Source organism: Triplophysa rosa, linkage group LG18, assembly GCF_024868665.1.
Source record: "Triplophysa rosa linkage group LG18, Trosa_1v2, whole genome shotgun sequence".
NCBI classification, from domain to species: Eukaryota; Metazoa; Chordata; class Actinopteri; order Cypriniformes; family Nemacheilidae; genus Triplophysa; species Triplophysa rosa.
The window spans coordinates 7,411,903-7,436,259 of NC_079907.1; the positions used below are offsets into that span (position 1 = coordinate 7,411,903).

The window sequence follows — 24,357 nt, forward strand, 5'->3', positions numbered from 1 at the left end:
GATTTCTGTATTGTGTTCCCTTATGGTTTGTTTATGGCACTCTTTGACATATTCAGTTTCCTTAACCTCAGAAATGTACGGCCAACATCCATTACATTATAGACTGTGTGTATCAGTTGAATCAGTACGGGACTAGGGTAGGCATTACTGTCTGAAGTTCAGGTAGTTCAGGTGGAGGTGTGGATTCTGAGTGCTGGACCACTCTGACCTTGAGCATCACTGGCCTGCAGGACAGGATAAAGTATTGAATGTGCTCAGCGCCGTGGACGAAGGCTCCCTCGCCCTCTTGATAGAAGCCGTATAGCCCCCACAGCAACCGAAGGAGTGAGGGTCCAGTGTCCCCTCAACCATCTCTTTGTGCCAAATCTCCAATGCAGCAGTCGGTCAGTGCTCTTTTTTTTTGGTATTCCCCTTTCTTTTCTCTCTCTCTCTGTTAATCAGGGCAGTTCAGGCCACACTTCTGTGAGCTGGACTCAGTTTAGTACAGTTGAAAGAACACATCAGGTTGTGCGGCTCCCTCTGAGGGCCTGATATTATGGTTCCTTTTACCTGTTAGGAACTAGTGAGGCATCTTGCCCTTCTATAAATGAACTTCAGAGGAATGTGAGTGACAGAAACACAGAGAGAGCTCACCTGTTTGACTGGCGTCTCTCTCTGGCTCTCACCTCCGTTTTTTTCCGCTCGCTGACTCTCGAGCTCTTTTTGTATTAATGGCGCACTAATGGCTTAAGCAGGCCAGTCCTGCTTCACACACTGAATACAAACACATTGACACCTGGATTGTTAAATGGCCTCTGGACTTGAAAGGTGGAAATCTGACATGCTTTTGCTTCGTTTAATGAGTTATTAAATGAACGCTTCACTGTATGTGAATGTGTGAGAGCTTGCTGTGTGCGGTTGTGGTTTACTTTGCTGGAATGTGGGAAGTTGTTTTCAGAAAAGTGCTAAATCTATACATATTGTGCTAGCACTTATTATAGGCATTAATAATATTTAGCCCTCAATCAAAGGAAAGAAATCAATAATGTTGATTAAAAACGACTATGCAACCCAGTCTTTGTTACTTCGTAATTATTTTATGATTATACTATTGGCTAATTTGTATGTATTTGTACAAACTCATTTAGACGTTTAGCATGAAGTGCTGTGGCGCCGGTGATGTTTAAGGGTGGGGCTTTATTTTTTTCTACTAATCGTACACATATTTATACAAATTAGCCTTGAATTTTTGTGAAATCTGGCTGGGCTAACATCAGCACATAGACACCTTCACGAGATAGTAAACATCAGAAATCCTTCCGGTTTCATTTTTTTTATCTTACATATATAATTAAATCTTAAAGATATTAGTTTAACATTTTGATGTTCAGTTATAAATGTTTCTTTACATCTTCCAAAGTGGTCCATACATGTAGTGCCATCCAAACCATTTTTTATTATTGTAAACATTTGTCTTTCTTTCCGTACGAAGTGACTGAAAAATCGTCCGATTAATCACTATATATTAGTCTATGATTTTTAAAATATATATAGTGCTGCAGAGATGACATTTTTTATATGCAAAACCCGGAAGCAAGTTAGCATCTTCAGCACTTCGGGTTCCGTCATCTCAAAGTCAATTGGTTTTTTGAATGGGCTTTTGGTTGAATGCCTAAAATAAGGTCTGTGGTTACCAAAAGCTCTAAATATTTTCACGTTCTAATCTATGACATAAAACACACCAGTTATAAAGCTCTTTTTTTTTAAAGCTTTATCTTGTCTTACGAACGTTTGCTAACAAGTTGCTAAAAGCGACCACATCCTTTAACGCGAATGTTAAAGGGATAGTTCACCCAAAAATAAAATGCTGTCATCATTTGCTCACGATCAGGTTTTTTCAAACCGGTATATATTTCTTTGTTTTACTAAACACAAAGGAAGATATTTGGAAGAATGTCAGTAACCAAACAGATCTCATCCCCCATTTACTGCCATAGTACGGAAAATAAATACTATGGGAATCAATGGGGGGTGAGATCTGTTTGGTTACTGACATTCTTAAAAAGATCTATATGGATATAGATACGATATAAAGAAATATTATTTGTGTTTAGAAGAACAAATACATTTATACAGGTTTGCCACCATCTGCGAGTGAGTAAATGATGACAGAGTTTTCATTTTTGGGTGAAGTATCCCTTTAAACTTCATCAGGCATAAAAATCTCACAAATAGTGCAACATGGACATAAATCTCTAAAAACACGGATAGGGGTTCATTCACAGAGTAATTACTTATCAGGAAACATGTTTTTACTAAAGTTTGAAAGTGTTGTCGGTGGCTCGGTGGTGGTGACGTTGATATCGAGCGACCGTGTGGCGTAGTCGGTTTATAGCTTCATTTTAGCTTTTTACTTTTGCAGATTGTATTTTGGCTTCAAAAGTAACAAATGTTGTGTTCATTTGTAAAGATATCTTGTTAATCACAGAGCTTTTTGGTTTGGTCGAGGGAACCCGTGCGGCGCTAACTTCTGGGTTGGCCTTTAAAATACATAATCTCTGTGGCACTCTGACATTCCTACTATTTTTAAGTAGTAATTCATGTTATATTTTCAAAATCTATCAAAGCGTAGCCTAGATTTCTTTTTCAAAAATGTATCCCTTGAAAACTGAATCGCTGGTTCAGATTTAGTCTTCAATACTTATAATGGTCTTAACATTACATTAAAACAATAGCAGTCTATGATATGTCCTCATAAATAAACACACTGAGAAAATTCCACTCCTCATATCTTCTGTTTCTCTGGCTTTGAATGGTAATGAGAGTCAGGGAAAGTCTTTCTCAGCTCTAATAACCTGTATGATGACACTTTATCTGTAGTTTGTGCATATAATGACGAAACTAAAGGGGGCGACCCCACGGGCGGCGGTTCACTGCCTGACATTTGACATCTTCATAATTAACTGGGAAGGTCTGATCTCTTCCTTCAAATGACGTGCGGATCTATCCCATTTAATATGCTTATAAGCAGTATGTATTATTCAAACATGCAAATGAGGGTTGGTCAGAAAACAGACTTTTTGACACAGGTTTCACAGTTGTCGCCAGTAGTTACCCCAGCCTGTTAATGAACGCTAGTTCATCTGGAATTAGCCAACCACATAATGACTTAGGCTCTTTAACCCCTTTTAGAAAATGTCAACACTGTTGATGAAGTCTTTCAGTGGTTGCTACAATAATGACCAAAGATCATCTACATGCAGTCAGACATGTGGTGTAGTGTACTGGTTTCCAGCTTGTTTGTCGTACATATCATTTGAAATGACAAGAGGGTGTGTAAATGAACACAGAGTTTTCATTTTTGTGTGAACTATCACTTTAAATTATTTGTAGCAAGGAAAAATATTCAAACTGTATTTATGTGTGTGAGTTATTGACTGGTAAGAGCATGAAATCATAGAAACTCAGGAGACATTTCGATACCAAAAGTGTCCGTTCTTTATAATGTCTATGTCATGTCAATAATTGTGCATACTATTAATACTTTCAACATAGTAGTTCATATAGCATGCGTTCCATACTAGTTTAGTTATGTAAATAAATCTCAATGTTTGATTTCAGAAGTCTACATGACCCCCTCTAAACTCAAGATAAATTTAGAACAAGCCACTGTCCTCAGAAGTATGTGACTCCTCATTTAGGAGTCTAAATGTGGAGATGGTCAGCCACTTCTAGGGTCTAAGGTGTTAGGAAGAGCCTGGAGTTGTTTTTTCTAAAGCGGAGCTTTTTGAAAGATGCAGTTTTGAGCCAGGCAGAAAGAAAGATTCTTTTATGTGCTTTCTTGGGCCGAGTTAGTATAAAGCACCAGCTGCTATCTGGGCTTTGGCTTCACTGAGCCGGTTACCAGTACACGAGTCTCTTGTCCTCACCTCAGCCTTTTGAAAGCTGTCTGTCTTCTCACATCTCCAGAGGTGAAAAAGACACAGAAGGTTAGACCACAAGTACATATTGCTTCTGCTAGAAGGTTCCTTTGGGACAAATGTCTTAAATAAAGTTATTTACCTTTCGTAATGCAATTTAATTGATGCAAACATTTATTATACGAAAATAAATAGTTGAAAGATAAAACCCTAGAAAGCAACCATTGCAATCATTTTAAGAAAATATAAAAAGTTATTTGCTATGATTTAAAAAAAACTATGATTACATGCTAAAAAGTGAGATATCATTTGAATCAACAGTTTCTCTTGTTTCAGTCAGTCAATCCATAAAAATAACTTTCATTTTATTGTTAGCATGTTTAAGAGAAAGGCCGCCGCTGTATCAAGTGAGAGCATCTCAACATGCGCCAGACAGAATTATTTCCTCCCAAGTCTTTTTTTAATAACTAAGACGGGCATGGAGGGAGAATTTCAGGTAGAGGAAGCATGCCATAAAATGCCCGTCCACATTTTGTTTACCTCGGGAGCTCATTGCACATATCGAGCAGGATCGACAGCTTCTCCTCTTTTCCTTGAAGGATGTAAACATTTGTAAATTCGGGCTCACATGTGTCGAGGTAGATCACTTTCCCCCTTCCACGGGGGTTTATTGAGTGTGCTATTGTTGATCTGCGAGTAAATCCCTGCATGCCTCTGAATGCCTGGAGCCAGCCCCCAAGCCCCTGCTGCTCCCCGCTGTGCCTCCTCTCTTTTCCCTCTCTCTCTTCGGCTACCTGGCCGGTGCTCCTTCTGTCTTGATGTTTCCCTCCGCTTTTTCTGTCCGCCACTATTCATATGTCTACGTTTGTGTTTTGCCATATTTTTAGTTGGTGAAGTCGTGCTTTGTTACTAAATCTTGTGAGTTGCCTTCTGTGGCAGCATCCTACTAATATGGACCCTTGGTAAGTGAGTTGGTGCACTGCACATCAGCAAATAATAGAAACAAATAAAAAATGTCACATAAGTGGCTGTGACAGGATGACATGTATTCTAATAAAAATCGATGAATATTTAAAGCATAATTTATCAAAATATAAATATAGACCACTTGGGAAGAAGTTAACAACACCGGTCCAACGAGAAGAACATCCTGAACATCCAACACTACACAAACATTTGAACAAAATAAAACCAACAGAACATTTGCAACCAATTAAAAATGTTAAACGACATGTAGATGTAATTATATTTAAGAAACGGGAAGGGCTTCTGCACCAGTGTTTACGTCTTACAAAATGGTTGTAAGAATGGTTGCATTCATTTTGGGACGAAATAGTCAACTTTTATTTGTTGCTGTAAAGAATTCAATGAAATGTGTTGTTTCTTCATTTCTACTTTGTCTGCCATTTTGGATGTATTTTGTCACTGAGCAAATCGCAGTGCATACTGGGATCGCCTTGGATGTGGAGAAAACATGCATGTTGCTTTAGAATGTTTGCAAAATAAGTTATCTTAGAAGGCAGTATACATAAAATTCTGTGAAATTCTGACTCGTATGAAAAAATCTGACCTCAACTCAACATTTTCAAAGGAATTTTTAAATTGGCTCAATTGTGGTTCCATAAATGTATCACTTGTATCGGCAGTCTTTTTAACGGGCATTCCTTAACTTTGCAGGACATTAACTAAGCCAACTGAAAAGTTTAGATCCAACAAGTCATTTGTAAATTTTGAGTTGTAGAAGACTGACATTTTTATAGTGTACGTTCCCTTAAAATGCGGCCTCTGTAGGCAGCTCCCTAAACTTGAGAACCTATTTCTTTGTTGTGTTTTCTCTGTCTTCCCATCTTGAAATGATCATTTATAGAGTTCGCATGTGTCTCTATCGTTCATCTGTGAATCCCACACTGTTCTCATTGCTGTAGTATTTGGAGCTGTGAAGACACAGCGCTCATGGTAACTGTGGGAAAGCTCATGTGATGAGTATCAACACCATGATTGAGAGCTGTTACATTTGTAGCGGGCCTAACACAACCATACATCATTTCATCTGGTTTGGGGTCAATGACATTTCAAGTTTTGTAGTTTTCTTTAAGTATTGTTTTTTATATGATTTCTACATCCTTAAAGGAATAACCCAAAATTTAAGTTTATGCAAGTAAGAATACTTGGAAAATGATCTGCATATTAAAGTCATCACGAACTGCCATTGTACTGTATCCACTCAATTTACTAAATGAGCTCCTTTTGTGTTTGGAAAATGAAAAAAAGTTGGGTTTGGAATGATATGAGGGTGAGTAAATAATGACAGAATTCTCTTTTTGGGCGAACTATTTATTTAACGCAAAAACCCACTTGTTGTCTTGGGCATATGAGGTCATTTCTGGCAGTGTTTTGTTAGACTTCTCCCCTCCTCTCTCAATTGTCTTTGTATTTCCCATCTGTGAGTCCAATCCCCCTCTGGTTATCCCAGCACAGTCAGGCTTTGTTATTCTGGATACTGTGCCCTCTCTCTATACATCTAGTTGGCAGAGACTCTGATCACCTGAGCGGAATCCTTTGGCTAAAGAAGAAGCTACACTATACATATATACTTTATATAGCAAAGATTTGATGTTGAGGAGTAGCATAGCTGGTCCTAGAATATGTGCTTGTTGTGAGGTAACTATAGCAGTACGTGTTTTGGTACAGGAATGTGAAATTTTGAGTCACACCTAACAAACAAACCCCAAACCAGATTTGTTTTCCGTTAACATTCAGACCTGCCGGCTACGACTGAGTTGTTTTGAGCTTGCTCTATTTTGAAACTCTGAACCCAGGGTCCAAAAATAACACTTCCCATAAACCAAATGTGAGTGAAATTAGCATTAAAATGTACATTTTATTTATTTGAATTGTGAGGATTAAAGTCTGACCTAAGGTGATTGAAATACTTTGATCTATGAATGATATCTGAACTGTCTTTGATTTGGATAAAGTAAATTATGACTTGAGAGGAAAATGTACTGTCTCTAAATGCAGTATATCTTGCATTAAATCACCTTAATGAAAATATCACATGTCGATTTTTTTGTTTTACTGTTTTTTTTGCACCTGTTTATGACCTGTTTTTTATCATATAAATAAATAAGTTTCATGGCCCGTAAGGAATATTTGTGGTCGGCACATTTTCTCAGTCCACCAGGTATGTCCAAAGGTGCGATATTTCGCATCTGTTTGTCAGTACGTTCGGCTGGACACATTATCTCAGCGCTGTGACCTGGGCTGTCTCACCAACACCTTCCAAAATTACGACGACACAAATGAGAGAAGCAGTCTCTCTCTCTCTCTCTCTCTCTCTCTCTCTCTTTCAATTTCTCCTCCCATGCCTTTCTTTCTCGTCATTTCATCTTATTAAAGCACATGGATTGTCACCGTTATTTACCAAATATAGTCTGACAAAGTAGAAGTGGGAATTTTTACTGATTGAAGATCAAAGTAACAAAGTCTCCTCCTCAAATCCCACCCTTTCTATTAGAGCCCCTTAAGAACAGAGGAAAACATCAATTTCTCACACATCAATGGCGGCTTCATAATCAATTGAAAAAGACACTTGTATGCGGATGCAAATCTTATCTTTGTCTTATTAAAGCTTTTAGAAGATACATGCCAGGATTTAATGTTATTAAATGAAAGAGGTCGGTTTTTTAATCTAAAGATGCAGAGGCGTTAGTAATGGTCTAAATCAAAGCCGGGGGAGTCTCTTAATAACCAGTAGAGTTTTCCTGTCCTTATGAATATTGATAAAACATACTATGATGTGATCTCTGTGGCTGTGATGCGTTGGAGATGGTTAATGTGCCAAAATTGAACGTAGGATTCATTTCCCAGCGTGAGGATAGCACGGGCGACCCAGGTGGAAAATGAGATTTCGCTTTGACCGTTAATATGAACAAAAGCTTGTTGTGCTAATGTGGCTTTAAAGCGAGCACAGACCTCTGTTTTTCCTGTCTGCCAGCCAAGCTTAATATTGGAGCGGTTTCGTTCGCATGAATATGTGTTAGTCTGTTTGTTAAAGTATAAAAAGACAACTGCTTTGCACTTTGACCCTCTTTTGTTCGGGTGGTGAATTGCCTTCTGGAAGTGTAATGAGTCAATTTGATGTAAATCTTGAGCTGTATGCAGAAACAATAGTCATTAAGATCCCAGGTTGGCCGTTCATAATGAGTGAATCACGCTTAAGATGCTTCTGGCTTTATGAAATTCTTTTCGCTATTAAATCCACATATTATAAGCTCTCGATATCAGATGTCAGGCAATGGTGTAAATGAAAAAAACAAACCACTTAAAAGAGGAAAGAGTCGAGGCTTTGCAGGTATTCACAGTCACATTGTCTGCACAAAAACCTCCAGCTTTAGATTTGTAAACAAAGAGAAAAGCTCCCTGTCACCCATGAGATGGGCTTTGATTGGTGTTTGCTTGGATCCGTTGTATATACAATGGAGACAAATGTTGGCTAGATTGATTTTCTTGCATTTATTTCGTAATTAGGACCTGGTATGCAAACCGTACCAGGTGGTATCTCAGCAGAGAATCTCATTTGTAAAATGAGAAAAGGCAATTTTTTCTACAACCTTTAAAAAAATCACAAATGAGATCTCTTTCGTTATTTCTCCTAGACAGAAATGAGATTAAATAGAGTGTAAACTGAGACTTTTCCTCAAAAATGTTTAGGTTTTAGAAGAGGTCTCAACATTATCACCTGCAAAAAATGGTTTTGAAATCAGATATCTTATATCCACTGATAGAATTATGATGTGATTAATTGCATTGAATTATAATTGTAGAAGTGTATATGAAGAGTTTGGTTCCAAAATGAGATAACTAAAATGTTTCAAAAATCATGTTTTTTTATTGTGCATTCCAATTAACATCAATCAAACTGCCGTTGGTTTGTTTTGATATAAGCCATAATAACTAAAAAAATACAGCTAACTAACACAATAAAACACAATTTTTTTTAAAAACAGAGTTATCTCATTTTGGAACCAAACTCTTCATGTAATTAATATAATTGTAATTAGTTAAATATTGTCCTTAAATTTTACCCTGAGTTTATCCATATCAAAACATAAACATACGATGCTGCACTTTTTGATATCAGTTACATTGAAAGCATTTAGTTTACTGCTGTTGGTCCTATATTATAGTAGTTTATGGTATGTTCACAATGTGGCACATCCGTCCGAGGACAGACTCTTAATGTGTTCCTGTAAATGGCTTCCCCCCTCTCCTTCAGACACATCCATATTCCAGAGATCATACCCAGAATGCATCATGATGTATGTTAACTGCAGCCATTACCCCTGCTGTGCTGAAAACTTTTCCTGCTCTATCTGCCTGGGAAACTGCCTGCTGTTTCCTGTATCTTGCCAGGAAGAGGCTTTTCGGACATGTCCTTGAACCCAAAAACAAACGTTACCTAATAACGTGCATTTGCACATTTCAGATAGACAGCAAAAACAGGGTTAAATTAACATTCCATTTATTTTCTTTATGTAACAAGATGTAAAAAGTAGCTGAAAGGTAAACACAATGACTTGTAGGCTGGTAGGCCTATTTATTTTCCTTTTTAGCCTTATAGTTGTGCTTCTCTACAGTCAGAAAGTTACTTAACAAATTGAACTAATCCCATAATTGGTTCGTGTCAATTCTACAGAGGTTGAAATGCACACAGACCATATGAAATCTGTGGGTGGGAATAGCCCGTCTGCATGTTCAGCTGAAGACAGGGAGCATTTGATCCATAGGCTGTGCTCTGGAGATACAGTAACTCTGGGGTCATGGGTTCATCCTAATGTAGGTTTGGTGTGATGTCAGAGAGTTTTCTCTCTGTGTGTCTTGGCTCCGATATTCGATGTGACCACAGAGTTTAAGAGATGTGAGCACATACACACCAATGCATCATTTGAGGTGACTGAGTATTTGAACTGCTCCAAACCTAACTCCCCCTGATAAATGGTTATCACATCCATGTAAGAAAAAGTTGGCTGTTTGTTTTGGAAAACCGGGGCAGAGTTCCTCCTTTCTCAAATATATTTTCCACTATGGGCTATTTGACAGGCTCCAGCAGCAAGACATGTTTAAAATGCAGCTAATGTGAAGAAAGATAAAAATGTACCCTGGATGTAACCATAATGCTTGAATTCACATACAAATCATGAAAAGAGGTTCATGAAGCTAAACTCTGATGTGATGGTCAGATGGCTTTAGTTTAACACATCCTTATAGAAGCAATTACATGATAAATCGCTGTCAAATCTAGTGATTCATGAGGACATAAGTGTTACAAAAATAACAAAGCTATAAGCTTTATAATAACAAAGCTTATAGAAATTATAGAAATAGCGTAATATTAGAATTTTTTTTAAATGTACCACCGATTTGGACTTTAAAATCTATTAACATTTCCGTTCCATCAAAACTCATTTACTAACACACAAATGATCAGCATGAATCAGTACTGACTGTTTTCTGTCATCCTCAAAATGGCTCTGAATTCATAATTCAATTAGTATATACTGTACATACATACAGTAATAAATGGAACTTTGCATAATGTTGTAAAGAAAATAATTTGCACATTGTTGTGCTGTGTCTGCAAAACATGACGATCCATTAGAATCTCATAATTGTGGTTAACCACGTCATTGTTCACAGGATACAATTCACCTGAACTAATACAGGAACAAAATACCAAAATAATGTGCAGACCCTCTCTCACAATGGGCAAATTTGCAATTGACTAAATGCGAAAAGGTTAAATGCAAAGTTCCACTTGTAAAAACTAGAAAACTTTATATTGTTTTATTTAACTTGCTTAGAGGGGATCTGGCATACATCAGGTTGTATTCGCTATTACGCTAGCTTTTAAAATGCATATTTGTTACCATGAAAACAACCGAGAAGACCATTAACAGAGCCCATAATATGTTAATTAAGAACAGAACATTTCATCCAGCATGGGTACACAAAAGCATTGTGGGTAATTAACTGTTTGCACACAGGCTTAACTTATATAGTTTATCATCAGACATAAAAGACATGTTAGCAACCACTCTTGTATTGTATTGTACTATAAAAATAATGCAGAAATCAAAGCCTGACTTTTCTATTGTCTTTAAAAGAACAAATCTGTAACAAACATGTTACTTTTTATTCCTCTGTTATACATGATAAACTACTGGCACAGAGAGAACGGGTCAGTCTGAACTGAGCTTTAACCTGTGGATTGGTCATAGGTTTAGATCCAGCAGGGGACTAAATAGAGCATGGCTTGGTTTAGCAAAGCTGATAAAACGCACCCAATGTAAGTGAACTCTCAGTAACCTACCGAGACAATCCAGGGAGATGCGAGCTACAGGAGCTCAGCTGCTTTGGTCTGGTATCTGCAGGTTCCAGACTTCTGAAGCCAAAAAGCAACGGGACATCTATCAGCTGCTGACAACACATTTTAAATACTGTTATTGTTCTATTAAACTGACTCATCACTAAGGATGTTTATCTATGCCATCCTTATTAATACATAATTTCCTGTACCCTTATCAAAGCAAAATAACATATATTATTTATATATCCCATACAAATATATCCCGTTGCCAGCTGCTATCATCATCTCTATGTTGAATTTATTAAAATCAAATGTTATTCTATACTACTGCATTGTTAATCAAGTAGAGAATTATATATCTGTGCGCTTTGTGTATATTTATATGCAGTATATCAACATTTAAGTTTTTTTATTACAAAGGCTAAATCACAAATCTTGGTTTCCATTTATGAAACTAAGGTAAGAGAATAAGAGTGAAGATTTCGTTCACATTCTTCAGCCCTCTGTGTGATCCTTACTGGTGAGAATAGTTTAAATAAATGTCTATTTTAAATAAATAACTAGTCAAATAATAAATGTTAAAAATGCTACTTGTAAACAGACCGTAATCAAGAAAAAAATATTGGATGCCATTTTATATGCCATATTCTTTTTATATTCATATTTATTTTCTTTGAAAGTAAGAATCAACCAGACAGAATGCATTTGGACATAAACAAGCGCCAAAAAGTTTGTGCTCGCATTTTTGCAGTAGTGACAGAGAAAGAATAACCCCTCAACCCCTCCCCCTGCGTCTTTATTCATAATGAATACAGGTTACCCGGCCTCAATTAACCCGTCTGCGCGCGCTCAGTCTGTCTCAACACCATTTCTAATAGGCTATGAAGTCTTGAATATAATATATTACATACACACACACACACACACACACCATATATTATATATTACTTATATATAATATATATATATATTATATAATATATATTATATATATATATAATGTATAAAAATAATTTAAACAATACAAATTTATTATTAATATAAATACATGTAAAATAAACAAGTTATATATTTAATGTATGTATACAAACAATTTAAACAAACCTCATTTTAATATAAATAAATATAAAATAAAAGTAAAATTATATAATGAAGTGAACAGGTTTAATGTAGAGATTTATTTCTAATTTAAGTTCATTTGGTCAGCATGTTTGCAGTAAGTGAGTGAGTTTATTTTCACACACCATTGAAACTGGAGAAAATAAGGAAGCGCATATGATGCTAGCTGTGTGCTGTTTCACCGCACGGATACACGTAGGCTGCCGCGGATTTTCACAAGTGTCTTCCGCTTATTTTTCTATTCATTCCTGTACAAAAGCAAACAAGGGCGACTGGCTTTAACTGTCCTGCTCTCTTCACCAAAAGCTCTTTTCCTTTCCTTTCCTCTCTCTCTCTCTCTCTCTCTCTCTCTCTCTCTCTCTCTCGTTCAAGCCCTTTTCCACCTCCAATACTTTTTCCTGCCCCTCTCTATTTATGAAAACGTCACTTCAAGTCCCTCCCTGTTTGAATCTCATTAGTTTTTTTCTCGCGTGTTTCTCCCTGTCAATAATCCCGAATCCAGACTCTCTCTATTTCCATCCCTCTCTATCTGTCAATCAGCGCCGCCTTTGAACTGAAAACCACTCCGACCAACTTCAACTCCCTCAATCCGAGCGCCTCAGCTCCGTCTCCGGCTTCTGTTTCTGCCAAGATTGCCCTCTTCTTTTTGAGTTTTGAGCACTCATCCAGCCAAACGCCAGTGCAAGTCCCTAAACTTAAACTCCGGATTCGGGGATCACACCGAGATCAAGGGTTTAAAAACTTTTGGTGTTTTTGGCCCCCCGCAAAATTAGCGCTCCTCGGGAAAAATGCCGCAGCTGAACGGCGGTGGAGGGGACGATCTGGGTGCGAACGATGAAATGATTCCCTTCAAAGACGAAGGCGAGCAGGAGGAAAAAATTTCGGAGAACTCCTCTGCAGAAAGGGATTTAGCAGATGTCAAGTCTTCTCTCGTAAACGAGTCGGAAACGAATCAAAACAGCTCTTCGGATTCCGAGGTAAGTGACAAATAACCGCGAAGCGAATGTGCATTAGTTTACACGCACTTTTGTTTGTTAAACGCGGAAAATGTGCTATGGAAACACGCTGCTAAAGAGCTGACGATTTACCCACTGTGATTATTCAATGCAATCCCTGTGTTTCGTTGCATTTCAAGGCGGAAAGACGGCCTCCGCCTAGATCTGAAAGTTTCAGAGACAAAACAAGAGAAAGTTTAGAGGATGGTGAGTTCTTGTTTTCTCTAAATCGTCTTGTCTTTTACACTTTTTGCACTGGACAACAACATGACGTTACTTCCTTAGCTCCCCTTGCTTATAAGCGTACACACAAAGTTCTTGGAGTGTAACTTATAAAAGTTTTCCTCTTTTTTTCCCCCGCCATGTTAGCTGCGAAAAGGCAAGATGGAGGGCTGTTCAAGAGCCCACCGTACCCGGGCTATCCATTTATAATGATTCCCGACCTCACGAGCCCGTACCTCCCGAACGGATCGCTCTCCCCGACCGCGCGCACAGTAAGTGTTTTTAACGTGTTTCTACAACCACATGCACTTAGCCACGGCACGGCTTTTATGTTTAGGGATTGTTTTGGTGCTGGCTTGTGAACTTCTGCCACAGTTCACTCATACTGTACAGTGGCATGCCGCTCGCGCGTATACACTGTTGCCCTGGACGAGCTCTGAGTGCGCGTGAGTCGGACCAGCGCGAGCTGCCTGCATAGTTGTCATAATGTGCTTTCAAGTCGTCCACAAACATACCCTGCTGTAGGAACTTTTCATTTATTGTTATCATTTCGTTTTGTTATTTTAATTGTATTCCTAGCGGTTGGTGTCCTTTCGACTCTGTATTTTAAAGTGTTCTTTAAATATTCAGTATGCTTGCATACAAAGTGGGTTAGCTTGTTTGCTTTAGATCTGAACATATGTATAATTTATTGTTAATGTTATTAAGATCTGTATATTATTATTATTGTGAACGTAAAAAAACAAGGCTTTCAGTTGGTAAAGCATTACACTGTATCAGAATGCACAAAACATTACAGGTAATAATTTATCTAAGCTTAACAAGAAATTTTGTTAAATAAAGAATGTCATACAAATAAATGCTGAAGAGCATCATGGGAAATGTTTATGATAATTAGAGAAGGTCAGTCTATGATTTTTTTTAATGAAATCAAAGTATTGCTCATACAGTCCTTGACATGAGTGCAGGAAAATATCATGCAGCAGTGTCAGGTGTTTTAAATATTTTTGTGAGTGAGTAAATATTTACTTTACATGCAGATTATATGTAATCAGTTTTAAATTCGCGTTGACATTATTTGTCATGGCATGATGGGCTTTTACTTAAGAGGATGCAATAGGTTTAATCACGTGTAATGTATATATGCCTAATATTTCAGTTTAAATACATTTTAAATACCGTTTATAAGGTTTGCATGTTAGCAAGTTGTCCAGCACTTTTCCCTGTACCAAAAATAATTAATGTTGATGTATTGTTTTAATCATAATTAATATTTTTAAATATCATTACTGAGAGATGTGCACAAAGACAATTTATTTGGTGGGACTTTTTTGATAATTTAATAATCATCTCTAGGTTCATGAAACATAAAGATATGATGTATTTCAATGACATGCCGTCCAACCCGAAATTAAGTGAATGTAGTGAATAAAATAGTGCTCTAAATTTTGAATTTTATGTCAGGTGTTTTAGGAACAGGAACTCTGTTGTTTCTTTCATGTTAGACATTCTCATAGAGAGATCACTGAATGTTTGTGTTTGCCGTGGTGTGGCCATTGCGTGCTACCCTAAAGATTCCTTCATGCTGAATCTTTTTTTCACTTACTGATAATGATGTTCTCTATGTAGCATTTTCTGTGGCTGGCTTTCTCTTGTCTCTCAGAACTGCTGTAGATCTGATTTTGATAAAGCCATGCACATACACTCATAAACGTTCACATATAAACAGCTTATGTGCATTTATTGGAAAGGAACATGACCAATTTTTTTAACAATAGTATGTTTTCTTTATAGTAAGGCAGCTGTTGTGAAGGAGGTTTTTGTGTTTCTAGGGATGCTGTTACCAGAGCTCATAGTCTAATAGTTCCTCTACCTGCTGAGACGAAGACCTGACTAAACCGCTGGCTTATTCATTTGGCTTCTGAGAAAATATTTAGTGAGCTCCCGTGAATGTAGGATCATTGTTTGATATATCCTCTTCTATTTCCCAATGTGTGAGTCAGTCGAGGTCTGTTCCTGCCCCCCAACCTAAATATTATATTGATAGAAATAGTGAATTGCTTTATAGCTGTATGGTGTAATGTTTGATCTTTCACTGTAACCGGGCCTACAGATCTCAGTCTTTGACATTGCGCCGTACCCCCTCGCCCCTTCGTTTCTTTGCATTGAGGTCTGCTACCTACGAGCTGCCTGGGCATCCGACCCACGCCGCTTTGAAGTTGAAAGCCGTTGTATTCATAAACGCATTACTTAGAATAAATAATTCACCTGACCATCGATCAGCTGTCTCTGCGTTTAACAAATGTATGGGACTTGTTGAGGTTAGCTGCCGACTATGTGATTTTGAGATTTCTTACCATTTTGCTGTCCAGCTTTAATGTGTATCTTGCCTCCATCCTTTTTAACAAAATTTTAGTCATGCAGCATGCAGACAAAGTATTTCAGTTGATTTTAATTTTAAGCATTTGGATGAATTTATTACATCAGTGTTTAGGATAAATTTGCTACTTGAGAATGATGTAAACTAAGAGTGCGTGGTGCTGATGTTGAAATCATGACTGATATCAGACATGTGACAATTTTTGAAAAGATTATTCTTTTATTTTCATAGCCCCGTTGCTGCTAATTTCCTCTATGGCCCACTCTTGCAATAGTGATGAAATGTTTTTCCCACCGCTCTGATACGCGTGTGTGAGAGAGAGAGTGAAAGTGGGAACGTCTTTAATTGTCTGACCTCTGAGAGCTTCAATAATGGGGAGTTTGTTTTTCCAACTACCTCAATCCGAAAAGCCTTATGATTGGAAGCGTTTAGCAATTTGACATGAAGTTACATCTAAAATGCTTTTGCCTTTTTTCCCCTCCCTCTTTTTGACATACCACAGACAATAACCACGCTTCCCTCTTTTATCGAGAGCAGGGTTTGCGTTTGTGTGTATGTTGTGGTTAGAAAGGTGCTGTGTTAACCTGGTGGCTGTTGGCTGAAACCACACCCCAACAGGTCTGCGGAGAGGTGGAGCAGAGGTCTGGGCGGTTGTGTTCTGGCAGGGGGCTTTGTGCCCGTAAATCCGCTGGGTTTATTTACTGCCTCTCTGACTTATGAATGTTGAGATATTTGACGCCACCCCTGGCCCCATAATTCCCGAGGCCTGCAGACTTTTGGCAGGGGGTTCAGGTTTCAACGTATAATTATGCATAGTTTAAAACGGGACAAAATGTAAAAAAAGAAATCTCGCAACACCCAACGTGCTCTCCACTCTCCGAAACGAGATGATTCTTAAAATGTGTTGTGATTAGGTGGAGGTCCTAAAATATTGTTTTTAATTTATTTATATTTTTAATATTACATTTAATTTAGAATTTATTAAATTGATTTGTGAATTTATGTTAAAGGTGAATTTGTCCCTTGTGTAGTCTTGGGTGTATTTTAATAAACCATGGCGGAATCTTTTAAGACGTCGATAACAAAGGTTTATCATATGGATTATTCGTGTGCCGCTTCCGTGTTGAATAGCCTGTCGTGTGAGGTGCAAAAGATAGTTTAATACGGATTTACGGGGATAGATTCATACCTTATCAAATTGGCTTTACATGTTAATGGCCCCTAATTGCTATCCGCGGGGGGCTCGCAGAGCTACGTGCTCGGCTTGTGTGCCGCTCACCGCAAAATACACACCCAGTTTATTTAAAAGGTTGCCATCCTTTTGTTTTGCAAATCACATTTGCTTACAAAGAATAATGGAGGCAAGACTCTTTTTGTCCCTCTGTCACTCTTTTCTCCTCCTCTTCTTTTTCCTCCCTCTCCCCCTTCCAATGCAAAAAAAAAAACCACGAAACCGACTCTGTTTTGCAGGGGCTTGATAAACACCCATAAAAAAGTGCAATCTGTTTTGGATTTGTGAGAGTTAAGTTGGGGAGCAAAGTTTGGCACCATTAAACTGAAAGCGGGGCCTGTGAGACATTAGTGGCGCGCAGCACATTCTCTGGGCTTAATTAGTCCAAACTGTAATTGTTCATGGTCTGCCAATAGAAGTAATGCTCAGGAAGAGTGCAGTTGCACTAAATCGGCCCATGGTTTTTAAAACAATAAATCACTCGCATATTTGTGTCGTGATTCAGATAGAGTCCCGACCTCTCCCATCTCGACATGTGGTAAATTGTAAAGTCAATGAATCGCAGATGTGGGGGTGGGAGGGGGTCCGGGGGAGTGAAAGAAACAGTACAGTAAGGTTTTGTTAGTGCTTGGTAAATGAATGGAAAAGATTTGTGTTGTAAATATTTACTGAGTTGTTGTTTTATTTTGTACTCAATTTTCTGCCGTTGATGATTTTGGCAGGCTGCGCATGAGACCTGGCATTTTTTAATTTTTTCCTATGTCTCGCTTCAGACATGTGACGCTGGGGTTTAAAGCAAATGTTATGTATACCCAATGTTTTGCAATACTTTAATTAAATCAATATGCCAAAATCTATATGCTGAAAAATATTTTTATAAATTTTAATAGGGATGCACTATAAATTATCGACCATGTCGGTATCGGCCGATAAATGGTCATTTTTAATGTTATCGTATCGGCCTATAATAAAATTTAGGCTAATAAATTATAGCCCTTAAATCATAAATCATTTCTTCTGATTAAACTTCTTCAGCTGCATGCTGCTCACAGTTAAAGTACAGTACTGTACTTTCTGTTGTGATCATTCACTTACTGCTATTAGCAAAACATTGTTGATGATTGTTGTAGATACAGTATTTAAATGTGTAAATTATAGGAACAAAAGCATATTGTTGGAATCAGACTGCTGTCTGAATGCGTTCTGTCTTGAGACCTGTTAGACACGTGGCTATTAAGAACATCTTTCTTGGTTGCTCTGGAAGAACATCTAGAATTTGTTTATTAAATAAAAATGATACCAGAAAAGTTTGATGGTTAAAGAATCTTTAACTTTTAATGTAAAGTTGGCTTGGTACATGATTTTCAGGCGAAAAAAGAGAACTAATGGTTACCTTGTTTTCTGCAGTGAATGTTTTCAAATACTTTTTGCCTTTTCTTTCAGCCTTAGGGAATTTTATATTAATATTAAGATACGGTATATCGGCCAATATATCAGTTATTGGCTTCCAATGTTAAAAGATTATCGGTTATCGGCCAAAATGTACATATCGGTGCATCCCTAATTTTTAATATTCAAAGTTTTCAATTTTGTAATCTGCCAGTCATTATTTACAGTATATTTCTTTTTTTTTCCTGATAAGTTTTCAAGATGTTATTTTTAAAGCCAGTGCTATCCTACTCCTGATAAATAAGGGAACTCGGATAAATACTGTTGTAAATTGTGTGCTGCATTGGCTTAGCAGCTGTGTGTTGTTGACCCCACCCCTCACCTCTCTCTCGTCTTCACCATTTATTTCCATACACAAAGATCGCACTGTACATCTGGAATGCAACTTTTGTCATCTGTTAAATATAGTCCTGCGTTTGGCCTGCATGGTGAGGGTTTCCTGAGACATGGAAATGGAATTACTCTCTCTCTCTCTGTGCACATGCATCATACAGGCCAGTGCAGCTGTATGAGAGTTATGTAAAAATGTATATATGCCGGGGAGATTTTGTCGGTGGGGAGCGTGGTGGTATTTTTGGTGTCGTAAACTATTTAATGCGTTTATCTTTAATAATGATTGATTTCAAGAAGTGCATTGAGAAATCCATAAATTGGTCTGGTAGTGACTGACATCAATTTTTTGATTACAATAATTTTCAATGTTAATAGACATTGACTAAATGCAAATCAGGTCTTTCATTCTTTTTAAATCTGAAAAATGTTGCACCTTATATATTTTATGCATGTAATTCAATCTTATAAATTATATTATTTTTGTCTTTAAATTTAAAAGCTTACTATATTTTAAATAAATTTATAATCAGTTATTTCAGATAATCTTTAAACATCCTTTATTATAAATCTATAAGTATGTAAACATATACAATATATTATTTATAAATGCAGTAAACGTCTACGTATATTATTTATAAATGCAGCAAATGTTGTAAACATTGTTAAATTAAGAGAAATGAGATCTACAAACTGGTATATCAGCCTCCCTAAAGGAATTTTCCTTTGCTTCTTGTAGAGAAGCGTGATGTATCGGAGCAGGGATTAGGAAAAGCGGGAAAAAGCGGGCCTGATTTGCCCGCCGTGGAAGAGTGGGGGAGACGCACAAAGACGGTCTGAATAGAGCGCATAATTGCTGCTAATATGGGGGCAATGAGACTGGCGACAGTTCCTGGTTAGATGTCCAAACAATAGAGCCCCTAGGCCTCACATTTATCTATGAAGGAAAAAGAAAGAATTAAAGAAAAAACACAGCAGGGCTTTGGAAAAGACAAAGAGGAGGTGACAAGTTTATAGTCATGCGTGATTGACAGACCATGTGTGTGGCTTTTCTCTCTTTTTAATTTAATAAATCGGGCAAAGTTGGTAAGTTATCAATGCTTCTTGATTCCCACCTCGTCATCAAAATGTCGCCTGGAAATTCTCCAAAAGAGAGGCTTGAGTGACGCTGGCGGAATTTGGTTGCACTGGGCTTTTGTTTGGATTGGAACGTGCTCGGGTTGGGCCAAAGTGCACACACACACATACGCTTTCTAGAGCTGCCATCAACTCTTGTATGCTTAATGATAGTAGTGCTTGAGTTTCTTTTGAAAGTGTGTGTGTGTGGATATCTTGTGCTCACGAGTATGCAGTCATGATTATTTTTGGTGTGTACGTCATCATCAGACTTTAAAACATCTTACCACTGTGTCAGGGGACCTGTAGTACAGAATAAACATTTTGACTAGTGCATATTTTAGCTGCTCTCATTAAACAATCTGACAATTACCTTTTTTTCACACAGGAAGTCTATGATGCATTTCAGTGAAACGTCTTTGCACAACAATTCAGCATCTATTTTTAACGCAAAAGTAGGACGTGTTGCATTTGTCATCACGTTATAGACACTTCTAAAAAAAGATTAGGCCCGTCCAGTTTATTCTGCTTATGTATTTATTAGTCCGTTCTGTGAAATGTTTCACTTTGATAAGAGCGTGAGCTAATTTGGCCTCACGCCGACATGTCGGTCTTTTGGTTTCCGATTGCAAACTGAGATTCTGCGATGTTCTTTTGTAGAAGGTAAAATCCTGTTTACTTCGATAATCTGCACTAATTCCTGTAGATAGGTCGGGAGCATTTTGAATGTCTAAAGCACATAATTGAGAAAGTAATAGGTGATAAAACTCAGTCCATGTATTTTTAATCTTCTAATTAAACTTTTAATTGCTATGGGATAAGCTGTGAACAGCTAGGGCCTATAGTGTATGTGTGTGTGTTCACTAATGAGTTTATTGCATGCTTGTTTCTAGCAAATGGGCTGCATTAACCTGACGAAAGGTGAAAGAGATTTTACTTTTACCAGGGTAAAGGGATATAAATCTACTAATCAGGGTTTATATTAAGATTAGAAGTACAACAGGGTGATATTTGTATACGTTTGAAGAGAGTAGATAGGTGGTTTTGAACTTTAAACCCTTGTCTGCCATGTATTTTAGGCCTTTCTGTTCCTGCAGATAACCCTCCTCTGCCCTTAATAATGGGTGTGACATGGCATTTTTGGAGTCTTGTGTTTTCTGGGTTGCGTTTGTTATTTCGTTGGCCATATCCAACTGAACGGCTGTCAGACAATATAGATAACATTTCAGCTGATTAGCATTGTGCTCGTCACATGGTGTACCAGTTTTGTCCTGTTGATGCGTTCAGGGAGAAATAATAAGTGGCATCAGAAAACATAAAATCAAATGAGATCATAGTGATTTCTGCTAGACTGCAGTGAGATTTAATGGATATGATGTAGATTGTTGCTTGAGACTTTCTCAGATCTTTCTCTGTATTTTACATATGCATAGTTTAGTAAGAGTGTCTCAGACTGTGGTTAAAAGTCAGATATTTGAATATGATCTAAATGAATCTCATCACATTTTTACATTACTATATCTACCTCCAAGTCTCATGAGCTATAAATAAAATAATAAAATTATCTTCAGTGTTCAGATATTAACTCTTTTTACCATAGACTGTAATAAATGTTGTCGTGTTTGTTTGGATGTTTCCTTCCTAAAGGATCAGTCTGGATTAACGGTCGCGGGCAACATCTCATTAGAGGACAGTGTGAACGCTCAGTGCAGTCGATTTCCAAACAGAGAGAATTGACTTCCCTCGCTGAGCGAAGTGTCAATTGCGTTGTGAGAGAGGGGTATAATTGAATGGAGGTATCTTTAGCCAAATGCCCCAGGGCTCTGTGGGTCTGATCAGTGGTAGCCAGAGGTGGCAGATGTGGTGTTCGATTGCAACGAATGCTCTTTCACGGCGTTAAGATCTAAACACTGACACAGAGGATGTGTAATTCAGCAGCCGTCCGAGTTAAATAGAGACGATGACTGCTCGCCAGTCACAGTGAATAGTGATCTCTCGCTGCTGGCTATCTGGTGAACGGAAAGATTTAGCGATGAGTAGGAGTGATTTATAAGGAAACAGTTTAATCCTGACCCGGAGCTGTTTTCTTTGGCCAGCAATCAGTTTAAGCGCTGCTGGTATGGAATAGTCAAGTGACTGCGGCGACGTGACGTTCGTCTGGATGCCCTTTAGAATGGGTAGTTTTTTTGTTATCTGCAGCTTTACGGCCCTTGTATCTTTATGGACCGTCGTGCTTTACATTTTTCAAATATCAATAAAGATAAATTGCTTGCTTAGGCAGGTGGTGTCGAATTGACAGATTTCTGGTCACTGGGGAAAAACGTACAAGCGTTTAACCGTTTAAGCTCCACGAAAGCTTAGAATGCAACAAAAGTCGTCTTGTTGCGTTGAACGACGGTCATGTAGGTGATGATGTTTCTTGTGTGGTATCTCAACGGTTCAGGGTGTTTGATAGCAAGGAGAGCAGATGTTTAGCACTAAGCATGTTCAGGAATTCAAATTTGTTTAAATAGTGGACCATCTTAGCCCAAGGTCTGCAGGGAAGGAAGTCCCACAGTGTTTACATAGCCCAATTGTCCTGTGGGCCCTGGAGTCTCTAATGCACTACTGTTCAAACACTCGTGAGTGCAGAGATGACCCCTGCAGGAACCTTTAACACAAGTGCTGTGTCGGTCTCTTTGTGTGCGAGTGTGTCTCCACAAGGGCTTAAAGAAATTGCAGAGTCAGGCGGCATAGTTGCAAGCCCCATTTACTCGGGATGTTGCTTGCTCTAAAGCCTAGCGGCGTGGGTAAAAAGTTGAGCAGCTGAGCCCAATTCATCTCAGTAAGCAGGTTGATAGAGAGACTGAGACAAAAAGCTCTAGGGAGAGATAGAAGATCTCCTTGTTCCATCAAACCTGCCTGCGGGGGAGGCAGACATTGACATACGGGGGAGTCATGGAGCTAATTGTTGTTTGAATTACCTGTTATGATCCAATGACAAATCTCCTCCTCTCCTGCCATTGGAGCAGAAAATGTAGCCTGGATTGGCATGATGTTAGCAAGTGTGTAAACCGTGCTTCAACAAGATGGATAAATGCAATTATTGGGCAGACCAGGAGAGGGAAAATCCATTTAAAGCTCGAAATGCTAACCAGGGGCCGTGGTTAATTCATTTGGCCAATTTGTGTGTGATGTACGAGTGTTGTGGCACATTAGTCAAGGAGAGTGCGCGTGGATCTGTGTGTGTGTGCGTTTGTCTTGAAGAGTCGTGTGGTTGTGTTGTTCGAACCCCTCCCCTTTCCCATCAACTCCCCCTCGTCTTTTTCCTCCTGTCATTTCAGTGGATAATACAAATGGGGCATGAGCTCTCAAATGACAAAAAGATGCACTGGGAGCAGAAGGGCAGGATTGCTTTTCAAATGAGCCGGGAAGAAGGCTATGCTCCGTAGGCCCGCTCGCAGAACGTGGCCCAACACACCTCCTTCAGTCAAGACTATCGCACAAACTAAATACATCATTGCCACAGACGTCACCTGTGTGGGTTTCTCAGGTTCGGCGTCAGAACGTAGACTAGTCAAGCTGAAGCAGGGCCCTCACTGACCTAGTTTGTATCTGACATTCTTCATGAACTCTCCTCGGTTTACAATTAAATTACAATTACTGCACACAGGCTACTATTTACCCAAGGCACGCAAGGCTGAGGCCACTGTTACGGGCACCTCGCCGGAGACCAGCGTCACCTCCGCGTGCCCATTACCGCCCATCTAATTATCCTTCTGAAGGGCACAACGGTATTGACCAACCCTTTAAACAGCAGTGTTGACTTCCACTTGAGGATTGTAAAGAGAAAGTCACTCGGTCTGGAGACTGTTCTTTCTTTTTCTATTTGGTAAACACTGAAATGTGTTGTTTCTCTCTTGAGGCATGTCAATCCGTTTGGCTCCCACACTCTGGATCAACACTGCGGGTCAAAAGTTTAGCACTATTTGACTGAAACGTCTCTCATGATTTTCAAAACTTTTTCACCTGAAGGTATACAGTATGTGTAAATGTTTGAATTACGTTTTGGAGACTTAAATATAAAAGTGACAACATTTTGTTTCAGTCATTACAAAACAGAAAAATTTATTTAAAAATGTGTTATTGAAATAAATTACTTAATAATAGGGAGAAGCCAACAATAAGAGCCTCCTATTGTTTAAAAAACATGAAAATGTTATCTTTTATATCTTGCATTTTAGCAAATTCTAGGCATAGGTTGGCTG

At 38.3% G+C, this 24,357-nt stretch overlaps 1 protein-coding gene across 21 annotated transcripts in view; it reads left to right on the plus strand.

Moving 5' to 3' along the window:
* The first annotated feature begins 12,792 nt into the window (after positions 1-12,792).
* tcf7l2 (transcription factor 7 like 2) overlaps positions 12,793-24,357 on the plus strand; it is an 83,349-nt gene continuing 71,784 nt past the window's right edge. For 3 of the 21 annotated variants that reach the window (XM_057358118.1, XM_057358114.1, XM_057358113.1), the window contains exons 1-3: positions 12,795-13,364; positions 13,523-13,589; positions 13,752-13,876. In XM_057358118.1, coding sequence (XP_057214101.1) covers positions 13,176-13,364; positions 13,523-13,589; positions 13,752-13,876 — 381 coding nt within the window. In that variant the 5' untranslated portion in view covers positions 12,795-13,175. Of the gene's footprint in view, positions 13,365-13,522; positions 13,590-13,751; positions 13,877-24,357 lie in introns of all 21 variants that reach the window. The other 18 variants (XM_057358100.1, XM_057358103.1, XM_057358101.1 and 15 more) reach the window with 9 other exon arrangements.